The 16,913-nt window shown below is 39.0% G+C and overlaps 2 protein-coding genes across 2 annotated transcripts; both read left to right on the forward strand.

Moving 5' to 3' along the window:
- Positions 1-399: 399 nt before the first annotated feature.
- On the forward strand, positions 400-1,341 carry LOC141571371 (olfactory receptor 1J4-like). Its single transcript, XM_074331592.1, has one exon. It carries the CDS (start codon positions 400-402, stop codon positions 1,339-1,341), a length of 942 nt encoding a protein of 313 aa, XP_074187693.1.
- A 7,089-nt stretch (positions 1,342-8,430) lies between these two features.
- On the forward strand, positions 8,431-9,372 carry LOC109439288 (olfactory receptor 1J4). Its single transcript, XM_019719553.2, has one exon. The coding sequence runs from the start codon at positions 8,431-8,433 to the stop codon at positions 9,370-9,372; it is 942 nt and encodes a 313-aa protein (XP_019575112.2).
- The last annotated feature ends 7,541 nt before the right edge of the window (positions 9,373-16,913 follow it).

Genomic DNA, 16,913 nt, shown 5'->3' on the forward strand with positions numbered 1-16,913 from the left:
ATCACCTCTCTGTGCTCTTGCTGAAGTCACCTCTCATTACTAGCTCCTAAGGACAGGGACACTGCAATCGCCACTGGCCAATGACTCTCACACTTTAACCCCGAGCCTTGGGAGATGAGGAATAAGCCTCCTGGCTGCTCGGTGATGTCCTGCCTGTAATCCCTAGAACAGTCCCATACCCTCATCAAAGGCATCAAGCCTCGGCCAAGGAAACATTTACTAACTCAGTTGCGTTTGCCTGAGCTCCGCTGAGACATCACACTGAGTTCTTCACTAGAGATCTTGCTCTGTTTATTGAATGGAAACAATGTCACATTAGATAGGACAGCTCCTTTGTTCAATGGTTATTGATTGTGTTTTTTTTCACTGTCTTTTCATACCCAGCAGACACAGGGCAGCATGAGGCCTGAGAACCAGAGCAGCGTGTCCCACTTCCTCCTGCGGGGGCTCCCCATCAGGCCCGAGCAGCAGGGCGTGTTCTTCGTCCTGTTCCTGGGCATGTACCTGACCACGGTGCTGGGGAACCTGCTCCTCATCCTGCTGATCAGGCTGGACGCTCGCCTGCACACGCCCATGTACTTCTTCCTCAGCCACTTGGCCTTCTCTGATATCTGCTTCTCATCTGTCACCGTCCCTAAGATGCTTGTGAACATGCTGACTCAGGACCAATCCATCCCCTATGCAGGGTGCGTAACACAGATGTATTTTTTCATAGTTTTTACTGCTTTGGACAATTTCCTTCTCACCTCAATGGCATATGATCGGTACGTTGCCATCTGTCACCCCCTCCGCTACATGACCATCATGAGAGAGGGACTGTGTATCTTACTAGTAAGCGGGTCCTGGCTCCTCTCCTGTGCCAATGGCCTGTGCCACACCCTTCTTCTGGCCCAGCTGTCCTTTTGTGATGACGACACCATCCCCCATTTCTTCTGTGACCTTGGTGCCCTGCTCAAGTTGTCCTGCTCTGACACCTCCCTCAACGAGCTGCTCATTTTCACAGCAGGAGTGGCCATTATTACTCTCCCACTAATATTCATCTTTATCTCTTATGGCCGCATTGGGGCCACCATCCTGAAGGTTCCATCTACCAAGGGCATCTGCAAAGCCTTGTCCACCTGTGGCTCCCACCTCACTGTGGTGTCTCTGTACTATGGGACAATTATTTGGCTCTACCTTTTCCCCTCATCCAACACCTCCAGTGACAACAACATAATTGCTTCTGTGATGTACACAGTGGTCACTCCAATGCTGAACCCTTTCATTTATAGCCTAAGGAACAGAGACATTAAGGGGGCCCTGGAGAAACTCATCAACAGAGTAAAAGTCTTGTTTCAATGACGTTCGCTCATCTTTATGACAGACGCGTTTATCACCAGACGCAGGCCCCTTAATTTGAGCCCAGCATGGAATAAGTGCTCAGTGATATTTGATAACTTGAATTATATTCTGTAACAATCGTTCTCTTCTCCTTGCAATTGTTTAGTATAAATCCTGAAATGTGTTGTGATATTATTGATTATTGCTTTTGTCTATTAGATTAAGGAACTACATAGTAGAATTTATGTCTCTCCTTATTTTCATGGAATTGATTAGTTCTTTTGAAAAACAGGTTCATTGGAGTAAAACTGTCATATAAACACTATATATTTAAAGCGTACAACTTGATGTTTTTATATGTATACGTGGTGAACTGATCACGACAATCAAGCTAATTAATAATATATCCATCACCTCCACATAGTGACCATTTTATTTGACTTTGTTGTGTGTGTGTGTGTGTGTGTGTGTGTATGTGTGGTGAGAAGACTTCACTTAAGATCTACCCTCTTAGCAAATATCAGTACATAGTACAGTAGTTTTAACTAAAGTAATCACTCTGTACTTTAGATCTCAAGAACTTATTCATCTGGCATAACTGAAACTTTGTACATTCTGCTAAGTGAAATGAGTCAGACTCATAAAGACAACTGCTGTGCGATCTCACTTACATGTGGAAACCAAAGTAGTCAAATTCATGAACCAGAGAATAGAATGGTGGTTGCCAGGGTCCGGGGGAGAGGCAACTGGGGTGAACTGGTAAACACTGGGAATTCATTAGTGTTTATACATTTCTGGAAGATACTGGCATAGAAAGGTTGCAGAATTGGAAATTTGTAAAGTATCTGCTTTCCTTTTCTCTCCTCCCAGGTAGTGGTCTTCTCATAGTTTCTGCTGGTAGTGATGGTGGTGGATCAGGGGAGGAAACTCTGTAGTGCCCTTTATTGCTCCAGAAATTACCTATTTTGTCAGTCAGCTGATCTACATATACACTCAAGCTTCTTCTGGGTTTAGGGACACTGGTCACTCTTATACACCATCGTAACCTACGTTAGCAGTTCATTCTCAGACCAATCGTCTCTGAAGCTTTCTGACTGATGTGTTGAGTTTCAGTCAAGACACAGGCTCAATCCAGATACAGAAAGAGAAAGACAAAGAAAGCATCCACAGTGGAATCTTTCGTTACCCCCACAGAATTTTGTGACTTTCTCATTCAATGGTTTTATTATCTGTCTTCCTGAAAATCACTTCTTCTCATCTTAGTGACCCCAGGTAGGATCATGAGCCCGAGTAATCTAACATTTTTGTCATCCAGTGAAGGACCACATAGTTCTATTTCTTCAGGCTATACTTAAAGAAAAACAGGATCACAAATACTTCTGAGACTCAGCACCACATAGCTGTTAGGAGTATTTGTGAAAGCTAGATCCCAATTGCAAACTGTATCTGCCACAGTGTGTGGCCTCAGGCAATTAATTTCCCAGAACCTCAATTTCTTCTTCTGTGTAAACTGCAAAACTATAAGACATCTAATATATTTTTGCTTTGAAATAAATGAAATGCCAAATTTGGCTTAGCATTAAATGACCAAGAAAATCAAATACTAGTTTTCCTTACCTATGCATCCTGGGTGAATTGTGGAGCAGAACTTGCACAGAGACACCTGAGTTACGGTGACTATGGGAGACTGGCATGCAGATGATAACCCCATTCAAAGAAAAGCAGCTGTCCTATGTACAGCAGCACATCTTAACTGGCTTAAACTAGAACCAATAACTACGGAGCAATGGACGAGTGAGTTGGTAGGTGGGCAGATTACAAACAGGTCAGAGGAATAACTTACTCTTACCTGTTTTATGTTCCTTCAGAGTGGCCCCTGACCTACAGCTCATGAGGCTGCCTTTGAGAATCCTCGCTTCCATTGTGAAGGACAAAGATTGCCCCCACTCCCACTCTGCTCGATGAACCTTCAGGCCTGGAGTCACTTTGTCTGCAGGCTCAGTCTAAACCGGGAGCCAGAACAAAACCGAATAGGGCAGGACCCTTTCTTTCTGGTCTAGACAAAGCCTGCCTTGGTTGGCCTACACACCCATGAGTACCTGGCTCAGTTTCTCTGCACTGCAGTTCTGTTGTATGGATCCCTGAGCACCTGCCTGGCCCTGTCTATGTGTCTGGTCCATCCTCGAAAAAGGCAGCGCTGTCATTCATATTTTTAGCAATGGGTCGGTAACATTGCTCTGAGTGGAGTTTTCTCAAGAAATGTCAAGCTCACTTGCCTACTGGGAAGTGATTTACACCACCTAACATGCTAGATTGGCTTTCCCTGGTTGTGGACAGATGAAAGCCAACTGGTAGGTGCCATGTTGATTTCCATATGTATATACAACTTCTGGAAATCGCTTTGGAAGTATGTACTTTATTGGGGTATTTCCCCTCAGCCATGCCAGGGCTGGCTCATGACCTTCCCCAAAGAAGCATCTCTCTGGGTCAGGACAAAGTTTGCTATACATAGTTTACAAATAGTTTTGGGAGCTACTAACCACTGACACTTCAATTGACCATTTCGTATAGTTCTCAAAGTTAAAGGAAACATTAATTCTTTATATACATATATGTATATATATATATATATATATATATATATATATATATATAACTGTATATATGTATACAGTTATGGGATGTGGAGTACAGCATAGGGAATAGTCAATAGCAGTGTAATAATGATATACGATGTCAGAGGGGTAGTAGATTGGAGGACGGGGGTTATCACTTTGTGAGGGGTGTAAATGTCTAACTATTGCATTGTTTTGTACAACTGAAACTAAACAAAACAAAACAAAACACAGTTAAAAAATGTAACAACAGACAGACCTTTCTCAGGGGAAAGGAATCATAACATTACAGAATTAGGAGTTCAGCTTTTGTATTTTAACTCTGGATTTTATATGTACATATATTTTTTCTATGTATTATACATATTGTACATATGTTCAAAATTACATATAAGTAAATTGAATATTTTATATATATAAATATATGAAGTTTCAACTCTGGTGTGAATATTACGAGTAAAAAATGATCCTATTTTGTGAAAAATGTAATGTGGATGAGAGGAAATACTAAAGAGTTAGAGTCACATTTTGAAGGAAAAAAAACTGCAAGTGTTGTTTTGATTAGTATCTTAGAATCCAAAAGTTTTTTTGAGGAAGAAGCTAAAATGAAATCAGGAGGGAACTCAAGTTTACACAAATTTTAATTTTTGTCATTAAGGATAAAAAATTAAGGATAAAAAGGTTGGAGTTATACTAGAAAAACAGTGAGACATTCCTTGTTTTATAGATTCTGTTGTTGAAAAGCCACTTAACAAGTCACCTAACCTCTGTCAGACATCAGGGTGCCTAGCCCTGGTCAGACAGAGCTGGATAAACACTGGACATCCATGCTACAGAAGGGAACATTCTAGTAGTTTGGAGACAGGTGAACTGAAAAGTACGTACGAGTAGTAAAAAGTGCTTCAATATACGACTCCTAATAATCACCAGGCTTCTGCATGATTGCTGTGTATTAGGCACTATATTAAGGGATTTACCTGTATCATCTCTTTTAATCCTCATAATAATCCTATGAAGCATATGCCTTTGTTATCTGTATTTCTCAGTTGAGGAAACTGAGGCGTGGCGACAACAACATAATTATAATAAATGGTAGCAGCACAATGGAGGATTTATTACTAGTTAACGCTGCCTTGATGTCAGCAAAAGCTTTACAGGGGAAATGGTTCTTCAGCGGGTTATCTCTTTTACTTCAAGAGATTTTGGAAAACTCTCATATTTTGGGATTGTAATCTCAGGCTTTAAAACACCTCAAAACAAAAGAATTAGCTGTATTACTCGATTACAGTCTCTTAACGCAGACTTTAGTGGGCTTTCTTTTAATCTTGTATCTATTGAAATCAAAGAATCCAAACTACATGTCTCTTAAGTAACAGGAAATGTATGACTCTCTGCCCATGATATAAAATGTCAAAACAGCTCTCAAGATGAAGGTCCTGGAGGAGACCAAGACTGGCATTGGGTCCCCTCCCCCACCTTTGCCGACACCGTGTGGTTGATATGTCTCAGCCCCCATACAGAATCATTATGAAAGCATGCTTCATGCTGGCCTCCTTTGTAAATACAACCAAAATACAGGGGATACTCTCTGAACACGTAATTGCTTTCCTACAAATGCCACTCCAATTTCAGTACTGACTGTTCTTCATGGGCATCTGTCTGGCCTGGTGAAGCATAAAGCAAAGCTTCTCAAACTCTATGTGCACAAGAGTTCCCAGAAACTCGTGAAAACACAGATTCCTAGAGTCTACCACCATGGATCCCGATTGTAGTCCTGGGTGGGACCCCGAAATTTGCATGCACGATGACGGGACTCCACGTGATGCTGGTGCTAATGATCTATGAACTGCGCTTTGAAGAGACTGGTGTAAAGAATTACATCATGGAGGTCGTGGGAGCCACATTTATAACACCTCACATGACTTCTGCGAGAGGGGAGAGTGAAGCAAGAGAATGCTGAAATTATTTTAGCAATAGAGAAGTCTGTGGTTCATGTTGATATTTTCAGATTAATTCTGGCTGCAGTAAATTCCTTTTTTCCAATCTCTAATACCAGAGGTTGTTCCCTGACTTTCTTTTCTCTTTCATAAATAACGTAGCTATATCAGGTACTACATACCATGCTTTGTGTCATCACCCGAGACTACATAGTTCAATGAAAATGAACCTCAGCTTTGAAAGAATTACATCCTTTTTCCATAGGTGGCTTCTTGTTTCCATCCAGCCTGGTGGGATTGCAGTGTGACTTGTAATTTTGCTAATGTCACTCAAAAACATATTTTACTATTTGAACTAACAATTGTTTCAAACATGATGCACCATAAAATGTAAATTTGTTATAAAGCACTGGTTGATATCAGAGTATATCTACATCCACAAACAGACACCTTAGTTCCTGACAGGACATTAAACAATTTTGTTATATAATGTCACTCATCGAAAAGTCCTCATTTGAGTTGCCATGTGTCTTGACATAGCCCGTAAGATAGTGTTTGTCTTGAATCCAATCCATATTGTTCTCATTATGGTCATGAAATTTTTACTCCCATCTTTACATCTCTTTTTTGAGTCTGCCCTATGCAAAGTGCAATATGTTTGCTCCACTTTATAAATACAAAACTAATTAGCACGTAACCAGCAGGTAGAGTGACAATTAAGGCTGTGGTGGTGCCGCAATTCTTGTCAGTTTGGGGTGTGAAGATTGAAATCAAAATATTTGAAGGAGTTTCATATTTCATATATGCGTCAAACATTATAATATCTACTTTCCTTTATTACTCATTTATTTAATCTATAAGCTTTGACTTAGGCTATGAGTAAATGCAAACAATCTGGCTTTGCTGCCTTGCTTTCCACATGTTTCCACTTTGATTTCCTCTCTTCTTGTATTTTGAAACTTAGATTCTTGTGTTTTTAAAAGAGCAAGACACTGGCACACAGATACTAAGACAATGGAGTCCATTAAAATTGATGTTGTGGGATATACTGAAGTTGCCTTGATCAGATAACTACCAGAAAAGTTCAAGGCACAGTACAATCTTTAACAAAGTTTCACACTGAATCTCTGTGTTATTCAATAAGAGATTGACTAAGACTTTAAAGCAGATCAAAATATTGATATTCTATGTATTCTATATATTGATATGCACAGAAATAGGAATGCAAATATTATTACAATAAATTATTGTACAAAATAGGCTATAAAAACTATAAAAAATAATCTCATTTATATAAACATACAATTTTATGAATAAGAAACCATTGTAGAAGGATATAAATAACTAAGGTAAGCATGAAGTCCTTTGCCGCTATCCTTTGTTTTCACATCTACATTATTTGGATTTTCATCATGAAGCTGAATTAATTTTATAAGCACAAAACCAAAAAGGAATACCCCTGGGAGGAAAAACTGCTCTTCTCATCTCAAGCTATGACCCAACTGGGGGAAAATTAAATCTGGTAGGGAAGGGCCAGTAGGACGTCTTTCTGCATCTTCTTTGGGATGCACTCATAGGGCATCCACCCTGACGTTCTTCTAAAGGACAGTGTTTCCTCAGAGTGAGCCCTCAGAACCATCTGCCGCGGAGATACCGGGTCCCAGGTCTCATGAAGGACCATCTCTGGGGGTAGAGCTGCGATCTGAATCTTTAACAAGCTCTCCAGGTGATTCTGCTGACCTCTAAAGTTGAGTGACTACTGCCCTAGGGCATCTGTCTTGGAGGGAGCGAGCAGTACACTGAGCAATTAATACATGATTAATGCATGTCTCTAACTTAGAGTTTGGTGCCCTGTCCCCTTGGGTCCTTTCCCTAGGGGTAGAGTGGAGTCTTTACATCTGCATTTGTGAAGGTGGTGAAATGAGAAGAGTAGGTTGTTGCCTTTTCTCTGATGTCAGTGAGAGGTTTGTATCACAGACCTTGTAGGCTAAATCAGTGTCTAGATATCTACAGAGAAGCTGAGAAACCAGTCCCCACTCCTGGAAGCTAGATGACTTCAGCATAGAATTCAGAGCAGAACTGGACATCCTTCCTCGGGAGCAGGTGTGTGTGTGTGTGTGTGTGTGTGTGTGTGTGTGTGTGTGTACACCGGAGCTCATCACCTCTCTGTGCTCTTGCTGAAGTCACCTCTCATTACTAGCTCCTAAGGACAGGGACACTGCAATCACCACTGGCCAATGACTCTCACACTTTAACCCCGAGCCTTGGGGAAATGAGGAATAAGCCGCCTGGCTGCTCGGTGATGTCCTGCCTGTAATTCCTAGAACAGTCCCACACCCTCATCAAAGGCATCAAGCCTCGGGCCCAGGAAATATTTACTAACTCAGTTGTGTTTGCCTGAGCTCCACTGAACACAACACACCGAGTTCTTTAAGAGAGATCTTTGCATTATTTATTAATGGAAACAATGTCACCTCAGGTAGGACAGCTCCTAGGTTCACTGGTTGTTGTTGTGCTTTTTTCACTGTCCTTTCATCCCCAGCAGACACAGGGGCTGCATGAGGCCTGAGAACCAGAGCAGCGTGTCCCACTTCCTCCTGCGGGGGCTCCCCATCAGGCCCGAGCAGCAGGGCGTGTTCTTCGTCCTGTTCCTGGGCATGTACCTGACCACGGTGCTGGGGAACCTGCTCCTCATCCTGCTCATCAGGCTGGACGCTCGCCTGCACACGCCCATGTACTTCTTCCTCAGACACTTGGCCTTCTCTGACATCTGCTTCTCATCTGTCACCATCCCTAAGATGCTCGTGAACATGCAGACTCAGGACCAATCCATCCCCTATGCAGGGTGTGTAACACAGATGTGTTTTTCCGTATTTTTTGCCTCTTTGGACAACTTCCTTCTTGCCTCAATGGCATATGATCGGTACGTTGCCATCTGTCACCCCCTCCATTACATGACCATCATGAGAGAGGGACTGTGTATCTTACTAGTAAGCGGGTCCTGGCTCCTCTCCTGTGCCAGTGCCCTGTCCCACACCCTTCTCCTGACCCAACTGTCCTTTTGTGATGACAACTCCATCCCCCATTTCTTCTGTGACGTTGGTGTCCTGCTCAAGTTGTCCTGCTCTGACACCTCCCTCAATGAGCTGCTCATTTTCACATTAGGATCGGCAGTTGTTACTCTCCCACTAATATGCATCCTGATCTCTTATGGCCTCATTGGGGCCACCATCCTCAGGGTTCCATCTACCAAGGGCATCTGCAAAGGCTTGTCCACCTGTGGCTCCCACCTCACTGTGGTGTCTCTGTACTATGGGACAATTATTTGGCTCTACCTTTTCCCCTCATCCAACACCTCCAGTGACAACAACATAATTGCTACTGTGATGTACACAGTGGTCACTCCAATGCTGAACCCTTTCATTTATAGCCTGAGGAACAGAGACATGAAGGGTGCCCTGGAGAAACTCATCAAAAGAGCAACAGTCTTGTTTCAATGATGTTAGCTCATCTTTATAACACACGCGTTTATCACCAGGCGCTAGCCTGTTAATTTTGAGGCCGGCATGGGAAAGTGCTCAGTAAATATCTGTTAACGGGATTATATTCTTATTGTCACTCTTTTTTCTTGCAAATCTTTAGCATAAATTAAGAATTTTGTGATATTATTACTCTTGTCTATTCAATTAAGAAACTGCAGTTAGTAGAATTTATGTCTCTCCTTATTTCCCAGGAATTGATTAGTTTTTTTTAAATGGGTTATTGGGCTAAAATTGACATTTAAACACTTTACATATTTAAATTGTACAACTAGATATGTATACATGGTGAAATGATCACCACAATCAAGCTAATTTTTAGTGTATCCATCAAAAAGAAATGAGACTTTTAACTGAAACATATATAAATACACATATCCATCACTTCCACAGTTACCATTTTTTTCTTTTTGTTTCTTAAAGTTTATTGGCGTGACAATTGTTAGTCAAGTTACATATAGATGATTTAATACAATTCTGTATTACAATAAATCCCATTGTGTTCACCACCCAGAGTCAGTTCTCCTTCCAACACCATGTATTTGTTCCCCTTTACCCTCATCTACCACTCCCCCACCTCCCTTATCCTCTGGTAACCACTAAACTATTGTCTGTGTCTATGAGTTTTTGTTTCTCATGTGTTTGTCTTGTTCTTTTGTTGTTTTTGGTTTATTTACCACATGTCAGTGAAATCATATGGTTCTCTGCTTTTTCTGTCTGACTTATTTCACTTAGTATTATAATCTCAAGATCCATCAATGTTGTCACAGATGGTCCTATTTCATCTTTTCTTAGCACCGAATAGTATTCCATTGTGTACATATACCACAACTTCTTTATCCATTCATCTATCAAAGGACATTTTGGTTGTTTCCATGTGTTGGCCACTGTAAATAAAGCTTCAATGAACATTGGAGCACATTTGTCTTTATGTGTAAATGTTTTCAGATTTTTTGGGTAGATACCCAGGAGAGGGATTGCTGGGTCATATGGCAATTCTATTCGTAATTCTTTGAGGAACCTCCACACTGCCTTCCATAGTGGCTGCACCAGTCTGCATTCCCACCAACAGTGTATGAGGGTTCCTTTTTCTCCACAGCCTCTCCAACACTTGTTACTATTTGTCTTGTTGATGATAGCCATTCTGACTGGGGTGAGGTGAAATCTCATTGTGATTTTTATTTGCATTTCTCTGATGATTAGTGATGTTGAGCATTTTTTCATACGTCTATTTGCCATTTGTATGTCCTCTATGGAGAAATGTCTCTTCAAGTCCTCTGCCCATTTTGCAAGTGGGTTGTTTGTATTTTTGTTGTAGAGTTGCATGAGTTCCTTGTGTATTTTGGATATTAGCCCCTTATCAGAGGCACTGTTTGCAAAAACCTTCTTCTATTCAGTTGGTTGCTTCTTTATTTTGTCAATTGTTTCTTTTGCTGTGCAGAAGCTTTTAAGTTGGATATAGTCCCATTCATTTATTTCAGCTTTTACTACCCTTGCCTTTGGAGTCAAATTCATAAAATGCTCTTTGAACCCAAGGTCCATAAGTTTAGTACCTAAGTTTTCATCTGTGCAGTTTATTGTTTCGGGTCTTATGCTAAAGTCTTTGATCCATTTTGAATTGATTTTGGTACATGGTGACAGATAGCAGTCCAGTTTCACTCTTTTGCACGTGGCTTTCCAATTCTGCCAGCACCATTTATTGAAGAGGCTGTCTTTCCTCCATTGTATGTGTTTAGCTTCTTTGTCAAAATTATCTGTTCCTATTTATGTGGCTTTATTTCTGAGTTCTCAATTCTATTCCATTGGTCTATGTGTCTGTTTTTCTGCCAGTACCATGCTGTTTTGATTATTGTTGCCCTGTAGTACAAGCTAAAGTCAGGGAGTGTGATACCTCCAGAATTGTTCTTTTTTTAAAGATTGCTTTGGCTATTTGGGGTATTTTGTGGTTCCAAACAAATCTTATGATTTTTTGTTCTATTTCTTTAAAAAATGCCATTGGGGTTTTGATGGGGATTGCATTAAATCTGTATATTGCTTTGGTAATATGGCCATTTTAACTATGTTGAATCTTCTAATCCATGAGCACGGAATGTTTTTCCATTTCTTTGTGCTTCTTCAATTTCTTTAAAAAATATCTTATCATTTTCAGCATATAGGTCTTTCATATCCTTGGTTAAGTTTATTCCTAGGTATTTTATTCTTTTTGCTGCACTTGTAAAATGATTTTTTTTTTAATTTCTTTTTCTGAGATTTCATTGTTAGTTTATAGGAATGCAATGGACTTTTGTATGTTGATTTTGTAGCTGGGAACTTTACTGTATTCGTTGATTATTTCTAAAAGTTTTTTGGTGAAGTCTTTAGGGTTTTCTATATATAGCATCATGTCATCTGCAAAGAGTGACAATTTAACTTCTTCATTCACAATTTGGGTGGCTTTTATTTCTTTCTCTTGCCTGATTGCTCTGGCGAGGACTTCCAACACTATGTTGAAAGCAGAGGTGATAGGGGACAGCCCTGTCGTGTTCTTGAATGTAGTGCAAAGGGCTTCAGGTTTTCACCGTTAGTTATGAGATTAGCAGAGGGTTTGTCATATATGGCCTTTATTATGTTAAGGTATTTTCCTTCTATACCTATTTTGTTAAAGAGTTTTAATCATAAATGAATGCTGTATCTTGTCAAATGCTTTTTCTGCATCAATTGATATAATCATATGATTTTTGTCCTTTATTTTGTTCATGTGATGTATCACATTGATGGATTTACAGACGTTGAACCATCCTTGTGCCTCAGGGATGAACCCCACTTGGTCGTGATGAATAATCTTTTTAATGCATTGTTGTATTCGATTTGCTAGAATTTTGTTTAGGATTTTTGCATCTGTATTCATCAGAGATATTGGTCTGTAGTTTTCTTTTTTGTGTGTTGTCCTTACCAGGTTTGGGTATCAGGGTAATGTTGGCCTCATAAAATGAGTTAGGGAGTACTGTCTCTTCTTCAATTTTTTGGAAGAGTTTGAGCAGGATTGGTATTAGATCCTCTGAAGGTTTGGTAGAATTCACTAGTGAAGCCATCTGGTCCCAGACTTTTGCTTTTGGGACGGTTTTGGATGACTGATTCAATTTCATTACTGGTGATCGGTCTGTTTAGATATTCCAGTTCTTCATCGTTCAGCCTTGGAAGGCTATATCTTTCTAAGAACTTGTCCATTTCTTCTAGGTTATTGAATTTGGTGGCATATAGTCCCTCATGGTATTCTTGGATGATCCTTTGTATTTCTGTGGCATCTGTGATAACCTCCCTTTTTTCATTTCTGATTTTGTTTGTTAGCATCTTTTCTCTTTTTATCTTAGCGAGTCTAGACATGGGTGTCAATTTTGTTAATCTTTTCAAAGAACCAGCTCTTTGTCAGATTAATTTTTTCTATCATCGTTTTGTTCTCTATTTCATTTAGTTCTGCTCTGATTTTATTATTTCCTTTCTTCTGCTGAACTTAGGCTTCATTTGTTCTTCTTTTTCTAGTTCTTTAAGGTGTAACGTGAGGTTATTTATTTGGAATTTTTCTTGTTTCTTTTATTTATTTATTTATTTATTTATTTATTTATTTATTTATTTATTTATTTGAGTTTTTAAAACTAGACTGTATTTTTTAGAGCAGTTTTAGGTTTACAGCAATATTGAGAGGAAGGTACATAGTTTTTTCATATACCCCAACCCCCACACATCTGTAGCCTCACACATTATTAACATCCCCACCAGAGTCACGCATTTCTTATAATGAATGAACCTACATTGACACATTACACAAAGTCCTTAATTTACATAAGGGTTCACTTTTGGTGTTGTGCATTCTATCAGTTTGGACAAATTTATAATGATATAATGATATGGACTCACCATTATAGTACCGTGTTTCCGACGCATTAGAGCTGATTGTCCAGCTAGGTCTTATTTTCAGGGAAACACGGTATCACACAGAGTATTTCCACTGTCCTAAAAGTCTTCTGTGCTTGTCTGTTCCTCCTTCCTTCCCCCACAACTCCTGGTAACCAGTAATCTTTTTACAGCCTCCATACTTTTGCCTTTTCTAGAATGTTATATAGTTGCAGTCATATAATATGTAGCCTTTTCAGACTGGGTTCTCTCACTTAGTAATACGTGTTTAAGCTTATAACATGGCTTAATAGCTCATTTCTTTTTAGCATTGCGTGACATTCCATTGTTGAATGTACCACAGTTTGTTTATCCATCTACCTATTGAAAGACATTTTAATTGCATTCTAACTTTGGCAATTGTGAATAAAGCTGCTAGTAACATCCAAACTCAGGTTTTGTGTGAGTATACATTTTCATCTCCTTTAGGTAAATATCAAGGAGCATGATTACTGGATTGTATGGTAAGCATATATTCAGTTTTGTAACAAACCACCAAACTATCTTCCAAAGCGGCTGTACCATTTTGTATTCCAGCAATGAGTCAGAGTTCCTGTTGCTTCACATCCTCTGTGTCGTTCACTGTTGTCAGTGCTTGGGATTTTGGCCATTCTAATAGATGTATCATGGTGACTCATTGTTGTTTGAATTTTCATTTCCCTAATGACATAGTATGAGGCATCTTTTCATAAGCTTATTTTCCATCTGCATATCTTTGGTGAGATATTAGTTCAGGACTTTTCCCATTTATTCAAATGAGTTATTATTGAATTTTAAGGAGTTCTTTGAATATTTGGATAACAGTCCTTATCGGATATAGCTTTTGCAAATATTTTCTTCCAGTCTGTAGCTTGTCTTTTCATTCTCTTGATACTGTCTTTCTCAGAGGAGAAAATTTTGATGAAATCTAGCTTATGAGTTCTTTCTTTCATGGATTGTACCTTTGGTCTTGTATCTAAAAAGTCATAGCCTACCAAAGGTCACCTAGATTTTCTTTCATGTTATCTTCTAGGAGTTTTATAGTTTTTGTTTTATATTTAGTTCTGTGATTAATTTTGAGTTAATGTTTGTAAAGGGTGTAAAGTCTTATTTTTTATTATTATTTGGTTTTAATATTTTTATTTGTATGATTGCTATACTTGTGTAGGTATCAGTTATAATTTTTGTGAGGTACTTAAATAGAGTTATTCAGTGTAGAGCTAAATTGTTGAGTCTGACATTCAGGCCAGAGTTTGGATTACATGTAAACCTTTATGAATTATTGGTACATATTTGAAGGCACTTGGTGGATTGATAATAACAAGAGCTGAAAGAGAGAAGATATCAAAAGACTCAAGGAAAACCAATGGTATTGGTAAAGGAAGTGGGATGAGAAAAGAGGCAACAAAGGAATGGTAATAGAAATAGATGCTGGATCAGAATAGGTATTGTAATAAAAGTCAAGTGAACAGAGAACATTCACTTTAAGAATGTGAAGTGTTACTGATGATTCAAAGGAGTGAGATGTAACAAGAAGTTGACAGGGGTAATTGTCATTAGCATTCTCATTGGCATCGGCAACAAGTCTTTGCTGACATTCACTGGAACAAGTTCAGTAGAATGGTTGCATAGAACTGTCAGGATGGGTGAAGAGTGCATAGATTAAGCTTAAGCTACTTTTTCAAAGATTTATACTCCACATATATTTAAAATTATATAAGGAACTCAACCAAGCTATGATTACTTGGTCTATAAAAACATGTATCTTTATTTTTTTTTAATCACTAAATTCCCTTTAAATGAAGCACATGTGAAAGCATGGTAAAGGGATAGGGTTGATGTTTGTTCTTAGTCAGTGCCTTCTCTGCTTTTCAAAGGTTACCCCCCCCCCCCGCCCCATGGAAGTATAAAGACTGAAAACATTTCCTCAACTCCCCTACCAGGAGAGTTCTTGGCAAATTTGCACGAAAGAATAGGCAGAGGCAGACTTGGATGAAGGAAAAGAAAGATAAACCATTATTCTGTGGCAGCCTTGAGAAGTCAGATGAAAATCATCAGACAGCAGGTAGTGAGAATTGTCTGAAATATTTGGATTTTTTCCTTAGAATCATTTATGTTGGTACTTTGGTAGCTGATGCCATGAGTTGTGGCTTGTAACAGTTCTGGATAACGTCCTAGAAATTACTCACTTGGGTGCCAGCGGCCACTAAGACCATCCTTGCCATTCCTGCAATTTAAGATTCTCTTATCTGTATTCTGCCAACCTCCAACAGTTGTTTAAGCCTCAATTTTCCTATTTTGAACCACATTTCTCAAAGCATCTGGAGAAGCTTTTGTTTTTCTGACTAAAAATGAGACCCATCTATCTGTCTGTCTGTCTAGCTAGCTAGCTATGGTTTTAGTGGTATTGCTATTTTAAGGTGTAACATGAGATTATTTATTTGGGCTTTTTCTTGTTTCTTGAGCTAGGCCTGTAATGATATAAATTTCCCCCTTAAAACTGCTTTCGCTGCATCCCAAAAATTTTGGTAGGATGTATTTTCATTGTCATTTGTTTCTATGTATCTTTTGATCTCTCCTCTGATTTCTTCTTTGACCCGGTCATTCTTTAAAAGTATGTTGTTTAATCTATATATATTTGTGTTTTTTCCTGCTTTCCTTTGGCAGTTGATATCCAATTTCAAAGCCTTGTGATCAGAGAATATGCTTGGTATGATTTCAATCTTCTTAAATTTGCTGAGGTTAGTTTTATTATCCCAATATATGGTCTATCCTTGAGAATGTTCCATGTACACTAGAAAAAAATGTATAGTCTGATGTTTTAGGATGAAGTGCTCTATAAATGTCGGTTATGTCCATTTCATCTAATGTGTCATTTAAGGCTGCTATTTCATTATTTATTTTCTGTTTGGATGATCTATCCATAGCTGTCAATGATGTATTTAGGTCCCCTAGTATAATTGTGTTTTGGTCAATTTCTCCCTTTAGTTCTGTTAGTAGTTGCTTGGTATATTTCGGTGCTCCCTGACTGGGGGCATAAATATTGTATAGTCCCCTTTACCGTTATGAAATGCCCATCGTTGTCTCTTGTTACCTTTTTCACCCTGAAGTCTGTTTCATCTGATATCAGTATAGCTACACCTGATTTTCTCTGTATACCATTTGCTTGGAGTGTCAATTTCCACTCTTTCATTTTGAGTCTATGCTTGTCCTTGTAGCTGAGATGCGTCTCTTGGAGACAGCATATGGTTGGGTTTAGTTTTTTGATTCAATCTGCTACTCCATGCCTTTTTATTGGTGAGTTCAGTCCATTTACATTTAGGGTGATTATTGACATGTGAGGATTTCCTGTCATTCTATCTTTAGTTTTCTGGTAAGATTGTGTCTCCATTGTTTGTTTGCCTTTTTGTTGTTGTCTATTATTTCTGTGTGGTGGTATTCTATGATGTTTGCCTCTGTTTCTTCTTTTATTATAGTATATATTTCAATTCTGGATTTTTTTTGAGTGCTGACCATTAAGTTTATGTAAAAGAAAGTTTGATATTTAGAGTATTCCATTTTCTTCAGCACGCTTACTTTCTCCATTCCCATAT

This window comes from Rhinolophus sinicus, linkage group LG04, assembly GCF_036562045.2.
Source record: "Rhinolophus sinicus isolate RSC01 linkage group LG04, ASM3656204v1, whole genome shotgun sequence".
Lineage (NCBI taxonomy): Eukaryota > Metazoa > Chordata > Mammalia > Chiroptera > Rhinolophidae > Rhinolophus > Rhinolophus sinicus.